Below are 11484 nucleotides of genomic sequence, written 5' to 3'. Positions count from 1 at the left end.
CTTCATTTATTTCAATTTAGGGGCAAGTTTGAAATCCTGTTCTGTCTCACAGCGTCCGGTTAATCTGGAGCCACATGGTAACCCTAGAAAACAGGGTGTGGGAGGGGGAGAACACTGAACATAGTGATTACCCTGTGAGAATTAATTGATCAGAAGAATTGATAACGATAAACAACAGAGACAGGCAGTCAGCCGGTTTCACACAGCCACGCTCCTGCTATTAACTACAGTATTCTACAGAAAATACCCCAATTTAAACTTAATTGCTGTAAAATTTGACAATATGGCAGGGAGGCACCCCTTTCACTGCATGGCACACAGACAGCAGCTGAATAACTGATTTGAATGCCATGAAAGAATGTGAACTCTCCAGGTGAAGTAAACATGGAAGTGCAACACTATGTGAAAGCATGGCTTGCAAACAGAGATTAAGTAAGCCTAAAGTAGTACCAGCTATCATACTTGTATTTGAGTTGAATGGAAGTGGCAGGTCAAATGTATGGACTTATTTTGCTAGCTTCTTTAACTGTGCACACTGGCTTTGTAACCTTTGTTTTTGGTACCAAGCTCAGGAAGTAAACACACACAACTCCTCTTTTAAGGTGCTTTTAGTTACTTTTATTTACCTGTCTGGCTTGTTTAAGTTCAGGATTGGACTGACTGGACTGTCATGTACTGTTAAGTAAGGCATACAGTACAAACTGGTGAAATGACACCATCCAGTGGAGATCAAGTAGAATGCTACTAGATGTGTATGAAACGCAGTAAGATCCGTCTTTAGTTCAAGTAACTGGTTGTATCTGGGGCTGTACGGAGGCTGTCTTTTAAAATATATCACGCTTTTATGAATATCAACTTTTGTAAATAGAGTGTTTTAAATGCTACAGAGTATGCTTAGCAATGGAATGTATTTGCGTTGCAGTATGTCACAATGAAAAAAGACGTGGTCACATAACATTCAAATATCTCATGAATAGTTAGCCACACGAATAGGCTGGATGTACCAACGAGAGATCACACATTCCTCAGTGTAAGCTAGTGTAACCCCTCACTGTCCTGCTCGATTTCTTTGTGTGCAGTGTAAGCTAGTGTAACCCCTCACTGTGTTTCTCTTTGTGTTTTGTAGCCTCTCCAGACATCATCGGGCACAAGCGCAGTGAGAACCGTAATGAGGGGCAGACAGCCGTGATGTACTGCAAGTCTGTGGGATACCCTCACCCTGTCTGGGTGTGGCACAAGAAGATAGATGGCTACTTTACGGTACGGAAGCCATTAGGGATACATTATATAATCTGTAGTTTTCCCCTTGCTTTTCTCAAGATTCTACTATCCATTTACCATAGTTTACCATAACTCTCAGGGCTTTATAATGCTGACCTGTGCTTTACCATGCTTTCACTGTGATTTAGTACACTTTGCTATGCTGTTAATATGGGTAACTTTTATAAGTGACCTTAAGGTAGTCCAAGATTAGTTCTAATTGAGGTCTGTAAGACTAGACATTAGTTTAGCATGAAAAGAAATTATAATTAGAGGTAATAATTGATGATTGACCTAGTGGTCAATCATCACACTTCTGAAGTGTGTTCTGAAATGGATAGTAAGCATGATATTTAATAGATGAAGCAGAACATACTGTGGTTATTCTAGAGGTGTGGCACTGCCACTGTTAAGTTGCGTGGAAGCTACCATTATAAACACACAATTTGAGATACAGTATGATTAACAGAGCAGTTTAAAAGCATTTAGAACACAGAGTCACCCAGATTGGCTCTGGAACTGGAAAAGGGCTCAGCTATCCGTTGAGCGTTGAGTACTTTGCAAGTTAATGGGGCGCCTGAAAATGAGTTCAATTCCTATGCTTGGCCACCCATAGCTCACAAACTGCGAGGTGTATAACCATGCACAGGGATATTCAACACAGAGACATCCAGAGTCATTCAGCACAGGGACATTCAGCACAGAGACATTCAGCACAGAGATAGTCCACAAAAAGGAATCGAGCCTTTTGGCAATACGAAGTAAAAAATAAATAAATTAAAGGGATATTAAGAGTTTAGAAATGTAATCTGGGCATGCTCTGTTTGTTCAAATCAACAGCCCTCAAATTAAAACACTATTATGAAGATTCTAAAACCCAACAGACCCGGTCAATCATCAGTCTGTGAACTTTGGTGTGCCCGTGGCTGTACACTTTACATAGTGCAGTATAAGTGAAGGATATGAAACAGTGTAAGTCAATGTTTTGTTGCTGACAGTGGCACTAATGAATACTAACTAATAAAGTAAGGGACTGAAGTCTGTTGAACCATAGACAATACTATCATATGACACTATCTGTTTTGAAAAGGAGCTGCTGTAACGAGCCATTCACACCTCTGCAAGTATAATGCCTGCTGTATGCAAAATCAGCACACACATTTAATGGGACCATTAAGGCTGCCTTCACACTGGGTCTGTTTCAAGCAGACTCAGTCTGGTTCGTTTCATTTGAAACAATGTATCCATGTGCTTGCTCTTCACACTTATTAGTCACACTGATTAGGGCACGTTCACACCTAGTTCACTTGTGATTCGAATCGTGGTTCACTTGCAAACAAACTCATTTTTTTTTCAAGTTTGCTCCGGTTCATTTCACACCAGAAAATTCAAGCAAACTTGAGTTTCTTTTAAAGTGCATTCAGATGTGTTTGTTTGGTTCACTTGCAGCTTCATCCAGAATAGTTTTATTGGTTTCACATTGCACTTTCCAAACGCACTCGGCTCTGTTGCTGATTTTGGAAGGACTCTGGAAACACTTTTTTCCATCATGCCCAACATGGAGGATACTTTCCGTGACCTGGCTGTGCTGCTGTCCGTGTTATTTTGGCTTAATTGGTGCTAACAATGTCAAATCATTGCTGAAGTAACGTAACATGCTGAAACAGCATCATGTATTTATTGGAAAAAAACTTCTAGAGGAAATACCAAAGACAATCATGATTAAGAAAAAGATGGATATTTAGCTGTTCATGGTGATGATGATGATGATGATGATGATGGTAATAATAATGATAATAATAATAATAATAGCTTGTTGTAAATGTCGTACGCATGACAGTGGTGAAATAGGAGCTGGTTTACTAAACTGAGGCAGAGCAGCGCAAATGCAACAGTGTCTAATGTCTGTACAGACAGTATCGCTTTGTCTTGGCACAGTGTTTCCCCTGCAAGTGTATATTGCACAATTTATAATAAAGCCAGACGTATTACATTTGCTAACTCATTATTCAATTGTCATTTCTTACTTTTCTTTGCTTGTGACAGTTTTGCTATTATGCTTGAAGAATATGCAAGGCATATTGAAAGATGGAAGCTACTGATGTATTGCTCCGGTTTTAAATATAGCATATTTTAGATTCTTACAGATTTCTGTGGATTAAAGCACTCGGTGAGCACTTTGCTAATTTAATGAATACATTTCTTGAATGCCTACAGTAGGAGACCCTTACGGAACGAAAACATATTCTAATATATTGAGAAATATAATGTAATATATTGATTTTATATATTTCAATATATTGAATATATTTCAATATATTTCCGACTGGGACAAAACATGAAGGCTGAAAACTGACAATCTCAATTTTCCCTGGATATATGGTAACCCTAATGTAGTTTCCTGAGACGTTTTTTGCTCTACTTGTTTCCTCAGAATATGAAAAAAGGTTTACATCCGAGTCAGGTTACCTTGTATAGTTTGTTTCCTATGTTCAAAAGGGCCGAGACCAGCAGTTGTTCACATTGAGGTTTAGCAAGCAAACCAGACTCGTTTGCCAAACGGACCGAGACCACCTCTTTATGTGGTCTTGGTACGGTCTGTTTCCCAAGCAGACTTTGTTTTTCACACCTCACACCTCACACCAAACGTACCGAACCGTACCGAGTGCAGACCAAACCCTCTAAACAGACTGTATTAATCAAAAATAATTTAATAATTAAAGACATTGAGAAATAATTTCAGTATAAACATTTGTCATTTAATTCATTACATTTTTGTTTTTGTTGTCCTAAATTCAGCCCTATTGAGTGTTTAATAGTTCACAATAAGAAGCTGTGTTGAATTGCTTTCCCCACATTTCCATTGAAAGGACATCAACAACTCAACAGGCCGCTACTTCATCATGAACAAGGACAACTACACAGAGCTGTCCATCGTCGGCCTGAAGATCAGTGAGGATCCTGGGGAGTACTGCTGCAATGCCAGCAACGTCATCGGCAACAAGTCCATCACCACCATCCTTCGGGTGCGCAGCCACCTGGCGCCGCTCTGGCCCTTCCTGGGCGTGCTGGCGGAGATCTTCCTGCTGGTGGTCATCATCGTGGTGTACGAGAAACGCAAGCGGCCCGACGAGGTGCCCGACGGTAAGTGACCCCCAGTCAAGAACCGTGAGCAGATCAGACAGCTTTCTGGAAACACTGCTTCTCAATACAAACTCCCAGAAAAGTCCAGGATGCTGTTCCAAGGTGAATGTAGAAGCAGTATGATAATTGTATACTTACTGTGGCCTTCAACTGGTATTTAATGGGGACACTGCTGGTAGTTATTTTGCTTCATTTCGGGTTGAAACAAAAATGCTAGTTTCCTACAGTCTTCCCTACTAAAGGGACTACTGCGTGGAGTGTAGGTTGAGTCCTGGGTTTCTGATCCACAGGGGACCCGCAGACAGGGAGTGGCGCATTTTTGCACTTTCCAGAGACTAAAAGTAAAATCGTCTGGGATTGCTCCACCACGCCACACCACAGCCTCCACAATAGCCTGCAACCAGGCAAGGCCAGGCAGAGCCTTCAGTAGCTTGGGAGCATCAGTTGCTTTGGTTGAGCGGGTGAAAAGAAATGGTTTGCGTTGACAAGGGGAACAGAGCTCGCCTGTTGATCTTCAGTCCTCCTGTTCAGTTAGTTGGCTGCTGCATCAAAGACAACATTCGAATTGGACATTTTAAATTGTGAGACAAAAACAAAATCCTGGATTGTTTGGTGAAAAAAACGCTGCGATTGTTTGGTTGATAAACGGTAATTGCAGATATCAAGGTTAATTTCATTAGAGCAATTAAGGGGCCAAGAAAGGTGCTGTATGCCATTATGAGATGTCCCATTATTGAATCTCTGTGGTGAATGGAGCAGATTGCACATGTTGTAATCTGGATTGAAAAACATTATTTAAAGAGCTGGGTGGCGCGGGTGAACTCACTTGCCTTTCACATGATTTGAAGGGGTATTTAAATACCGAAAACACAGCAAATAATTGTAGTGTTTATTAAACTGCTTTCAAATTGCTGAGGGATTATAAAGAACTGTACACCAATTAGCTGGCATGTTTTTTTTTAAATGTATTTATTATTTGTAAATGTTTTAGTGACCCGCAGGTGTTTAGATCGTTATTATATACATCTAGGTGTTTTTTCTTTCTGGGTTGCTCCAAACTGCATGTCTCTGGCTCACCCCCCTGCCGGGGAGACAGAGGAAGTTTCACAGCATGTAATTAGTGTTTCTCACAGTCTCCTCTTCAATATGGCTTGATTGTTTTGCACAACAATATTCTTGCTTCCCCCCTCCCCCCCTTGTTTTTTTTATTGATAATGAAAGTCAGGCTTGTCTTTTTTTCTCAGGTAAGTAAATCATAAGAAAGTAAAACTTGTTGGGCTGTATCCATTTAAGTTATTGTGAGTTCTAGAAATCTGCTACATTTTTTTGCAGCTTACCCTTTATTTAAACACTGATTCTGTATAACTCATAAAAAAGATTGAGCAAGTTGCTAAAATACTTTTATGAGTTATACAGAATTGCAAAAACTACATTGGTAAATAAAAAAAATTACAAATTCTAAAAACACAGTACATTTTAAAAACACAGGCTAACTTTGTGAACATGTCCCCATTAAGTATTGATTGTCATCCATTTGGGATGTAACATACAGTACAGCTTTTACTTTCCTGTCTGACCCTATAACCTTTTTAATTGATATACACAGTGTTCAAAAGTGTGGAAACACCCAATGATTTACAGCAAGACTAGGGCTGGGGATTGTATTACTCAGTTTCCTAACTCAGACCCTTTACTTACTAAATACTCTGGTATCTCTGAATAGATCATCATCTCCTCTTTAAAAATATGCTAAATATTTTAATGAGCAAGAGATCTCACAAGTAGAATGGTCCCCCGAAATGTTCTTCTTTTTCTTGGAAAGCAGTACAACTAGAGATGGGGAGTTGTGTTTATTACCAATGGGAAGTTATAATTTCTAAAAATTTCTCAAAAACTGGACTGGAATGCTGGATTGTAGGTGAACATAAAAGAGTATAAAAGGGTTAGGCATAGGATGATTGCTATCATTACCAATAAGTCAATATGGGAAAAAGTGAAGAACTATCGGAAGACCTTAGGAAGAAAATTTATTTATTACAAATAACCACTGTCACAACGCTCCCTCGGTCTGGAAGAAAGAAGGTTCTTTCACCAAGAATAAGTAGAAGAATTGTGAGGAAGGTTAATAATAATCCGAGATTGACTGCCAAAGATATTCGAAGTGAATTGGCTGCAAGTGGGTGTGGGGTTTCCATTTCAACCATAGGTCGAGTATTGAATGGTGACGGTCTCAATGGTCTCTGGCCAAGGAAAAAGCCACTCTTAAGAAAATGTCACAAGGCCGATTGCTTAAAGTTTGCAAAACGGTATTTGAATGATGGATATGTGTTCTGGTCTATGGTTTTGTGGAGTGATGAAATAGAAATCAAGCTATTTGGTCACGCTGATAGTCATAACGCTTGGAGAAAGTCTGGTGAGGCATGCAAAGAAAAGAACACCATACCTACTGTCAAGCATGGAGGTGGTACTATCCTTCCGGCTCTTTTTCCTCTAATGTCACAAGACATTTAGTTCCAATACATGGTAACATGTATTCCTTAGCATACCAAAAGATATTGGCCAATCATCTGAAACCCTCTGCTACAAAGCACAACTGGACGTTCAAACACAACAACGATCCAAAGCACACATCAAAATCTACTTCAGAATGGTAAAGAAGAATAAAATCAAGGTTCTAGAATGGCCTAGTCAGAGTCCCGATCTAAATACGATTCAGAATATTTGATATGAGTTGAAGAAGGCTGTGCACAAGAGAAGTCCTCGGAATTTGAATGAACTGCAACCATTTTGCGTTGAAGAATGGTCAAAAATCACTAAAGAATCATGGCAAAAGCTCATTGACAAATATCCTAATCGTTTAAAAGAGGTTATTATTGCTAAAGGTGCCTCAACTAGCTATTAATTTCATTTTCCTTGTCAGGGTAAGAATATGTTTGAATTAGCATTTTTGGAGTTTTGCAAACAAATTATTATTATTATTATTATTTATTTCTTAGCAGACGCCCTTATCCAGGGCGACTTACAATCGTAAGCAAATACATTTCAAGTGTTACAATACAAGTAATACAATAAGAGCAAGAAATACAATAACTTTTGTTCAAGCAAAGTACAATTGTTGAAATAAATAATTGTAGACATCTAAGATTCTTCCTATAATTATTTGTTTTTGAGAAATTTCTAGAAATTATAAATTTCCATTGGGGTATGTAAACTTTTGACTACAACTGTGTGTGTGTGTGTATGTATGGATTTATGGGATGTGTGTGTGTGTGTGTATGTATGGATTTATGGGATGTATGTATGTGTGTGTGTGTGTGTACAGGGCCCTGTTCACAAAGCTCCTGAGCTATTTAAACAATGCTCCAGTGGATTCAATGAAATGTTCCCAACTTTGTGAATCGGGCCTCTTGATCCGAACTAGAAAATGAATCTCCATCTTAATGCCAGTCGCTCATGTTGCTTCCCATCCCTGAAGTCTTTATTTGAACCTAACCCTTCATTTCTGTTTCTTACCTTTTTTTTAAGTTACTCTTATACTTCACCAAACGTTTTCATTACTTTTAACCACCCAACTGGTACTTCTTGTGGAAGTAAAGCAATCCTTGAATGTGTTTGGGAATGTATTTATTTTAGTGAATGAAAAAGAATAGGCTACTTATTCTAACAGCTTTAATGGTCACATAAGTTTTTTTTTTTAATACTTGTTTATTGTATAGTCTTTTTAAGATTTAAGGGGTTCCATTTAAATACTGAAATACAGGAAATAATTGAAATACCGCTGCCCTTAATTGTAGCTAACAAAATAATTCTATAAATCTAACCTGTTGTGCACTTAGTCACTATATAGGTCTCAAATGTCTCGTTCTAGTAAACGTGTTTTTATTTAAAAACATTTCTGGTACTACACTTGGTTAAAGAAATCTCTGTTTGCATGCCATGTTTGCTGTTAGTGTAGTACTTGCTTGGTCATTTCTCCTAAAGGGTGAACCCCTTTAATGGCTTCCTTCCAGTCATTAACCAACCAACCGCTTCCCCTATAACTGACAGATATCCCGAGAAGACAGCATAGAAACTGCAAACTTTCTTTAAGCAAAAGTAGTATCAGATATAGTTTTTAAAATGAAAATACATGTTTACTATCACGTGTTTCATTCAAAACTGCACATTTGAGATCTATGTAGCTAACGGCAGTGCAACCCCTGTTCATTAGCTGACTTTCCAGTGTACAGTATTTTATTGTATCCAGTGTGGGGGGAAATAAGGGGGGGGGGAATAAATCCACTCGGGTGGGGGCTGGGGTAGCAGGATTAAAATATAGTTAAAGCGCTGCCCTATTTAGACCCTCCATTGTTTAGATAGATTTCCTGAAGGACTAGAGCATGAGTTCCAGCATTGAGGATCAATAAATCCACACACAGACAGGTAGCTGCTGAGGGGAGCCTACAGCAGCTTCTGTTGTACATGAAAGAGATTCTATCAATTTGACCAGTTTCATAAACTACAGATGCTTTTAATGCAGTTCTGAAATCAAGGCCCATCCATCTCATCGACTCCTGTATGGAGGGTTTGAGTACACTTCAGTCTCCACTTACAGGCTGTAGTGAACCAGGACTTGGGACTCGTCTGATCCAAAGCGGTCAGGAGGAGGTACCTCTTTCCATTGGCAACTGGTTCAAGTGTTCATTGACTTGGTTTGGAATTATCAGTTAAATTATTTCTTAAACTGACCTTATTAAGAAGTGCTGTGGTGTCAACAAAAGGAAGGAGAGAGCTCTCTCTAACCCTAGTGGACAGCAGAGGAACAACAACCATCAGAGATTCAGGTAACATTATCAAATGGACTGGATTAAAAGTAGCGGGGTTCTGAACAATATAGCGTTATACGTCCCCATTATTACAACTGTTTAAATAACAGACCTGTCATTTTTCTTTTCATTAACATCTTGACAACTTTTTACACATATAACTTTATAACATTTTATAAGTAACTCTGCAACAGTTTAAGAGCTGAAAATAATTACAAAGGTCTAATTAAGCAAATTATCATTTCAATGAAGGGTCTAGTTAAGTAATTGAGAGCTCAGTTGGAATGAAAAATGGCAGACATAGGGGGTCTAAAGCACTGCAGTAAGAGCGATTAAAAAAAAAAAAAAAAAAAACCCATAAAGAACTGCTCTGGCTTTTCTGTTCTGTACCACATCATGGATCGTTATTGCTGTGTTACCTGTTTGACAATGTGGGCAATAATTTTTACAGCAGAGTGGACATTTTGAAAAGAGCATTGAAACAGACTTTAAAGTTATAAGTGTAAAAAGTTGTTCGGATGTTAACAATGAAAAGAAAGATTACAGGTATGCTATTACAGATGTAGCAACACGTGGGGACATGTAACGCTGTTTTTCTCTGAACCATGCTTACTTTTTAAAGTTATGCATAATTCTTGGTTCAAGTTTGTTTAACAGGCTATACCTACCTTCCCTGTTATCTCTGTGGCACTAAATGGATATTTTGTAGCCAATGTTTTCTTCTTCAGTGCATCAATCTTCCATTCCCAAATGGGTCACACACTACAGTCAAATTAGTTTTACAAGTCTGCAGTAAACACCAGCACTCGGGGGGGAATAGTGATTTTGATTTTTTTTTTTTTTTTTTATTGATCTTTGTCGGTTACTATGACTTCTTTTTTTTTCCCCCCCTCTAAAATTGCATCATAACCTAAAAAATGGTGGTAAGTGAGAGATCTGCATGCCTCCAGAGTTTGTTTCTGTCAGCTTCAATCTCTTTACAGTCCATCAGTCCATGATGTCAACACACACGCTCTTTTTTTTTCTTCATATTTTTTCCTCCATTCACATTCAATACTGGTTTTGGACACAGCCCCCCATTTTTAATTCTTTAATTCCTTTTTTCTGTTTTGTTTTTTAACTGTAGTACTGTTTCTGTTGCCTCCTCAGTTAGGATTTTGTTTGTTTTGTTCTTCTTCACACCTGTGTGACTCTGTACTGGGGATTGTAAGGGAGCTTCCGCACACAGCAAGCTAACAGGGGTTTTCAGTGACCTCACCCATCATCCTGCATTCTTATAAATGGGTGCCTTCATCTGAAGAGCACACAGTAAGAGTGCCAAGGAAAGAGGCCAGACTTGCATAGTTCAATCGTAAATCACATTCCAAAAAAAGAAGTGATTTTAATAGACATTTTCAGGCACGGACTGACTGAACATTTGTTCCAAACTAGTGATTTAAAGTGACATAACAATTAACATTTTGCCCATTATATTAGATTATTATTTTTTTTTATATTTAAAATGTGTGATTTTGCAAAATGTATAAAGAAATGAACCCATGTCTGAAATGTGTTCTATTTCCCACACCTTTAACCTTTGTGAAACCCCCCCCCCCCCCCACACACACCAAAAAAAAGGTTAAAGTGATGAATGGCCTTTATCTGCTATGTGGATAGTAAGAAGCAGCATGCAGACACACTTTTATTGCAGATATATCCCTGCCTTGTAGGCTTTCTGCATAAACTAGCTGTGCATGCTAATCCCAATCTCCTCACGTTACAACAAACATGTGTAAGCTGTAGGAAAGCTCTTGTGTTAGGTTGCATTTCAAAAAAATCCAATAGAATTTGGGGAGCTCTCCACTGAAATAAAAGATTAGTTCCAGTCTGGATAATCAGCTTTCCTTAAGACATTGGACATTGGGCTCCAGGTTTGTATTTAAATCCCTGCTGCGTCTCTCTCTCTCTCTCTCTCTTTCTATATATATCTATCTTCACTATTTGCAGCACACTGTCTGGTCGTCATGATATTCCTAGTTTTTTGTCGGAATGATTTCTGTACTTTATTTCTGTTGATACTGTAAGGCTACCAGTGGCTAAATCCCCACTTCATATCCACTGGTTTGCTGTTGCCAAGTTGTTGGTTTGTGATCCAAACTATCCTGTTTCTTTCTTTTTTTTCTCTATGATCTTTTATTTGTTTCATTTTTGTTTCTTCTTCCGGTCACTGATTGGTGCTGACCGTGTCTTTGCCTCGGGTGCAGGTGGAGTAAGCACATCTTCTGGAGGCACATTG

General features: G+C 38.6%; 1 protein-coding gene across 2 annotated transcripts in view; it reads left to right on the top strand.

Annotated features, from left to right (window-relative positions):
* Positions 1 to 11484, top strand: part of LOC117964263 (neuroplastin-like) — a 59910-nt gene that overhangs the window by 45277 nt on the left and 3149 nt on the right. For both annotated transcript variants that reach the window (XM_034907266.2, XM_034907268.2), the window contains 2 exons: positions 1127 to 1260; positions 4131 to 4404. In XM_034907266.2, the coding sequence (XP_034763157.1) occupies positions 1127 to 1260; positions 4131 to 4404 (408 nt within the window). The remainder of the gene's footprint in view (positions 1 to 1126; positions 1261 to 4130; positions 4405 to 11484) is intronic.

This window comes from Acipenser ruthenus, chromosome 24 (genome assembly GCF_902713425.1).
Source record: "Acipenser ruthenus chromosome 24, fAciRut3.2 maternal haplotype, whole genome shotgun sequence".
Classification (NCBI taxonomy): Eukaryota; Metazoa; Chordata; class Actinopteri; order Acipenseriformes; family Acipenseridae; genus Acipenser; species Acipenser ruthenus.
Note: the sequence above shows the minus strand (reverse complement) of the source record. Positions and strands in the feature narration are given on the sequence as shown.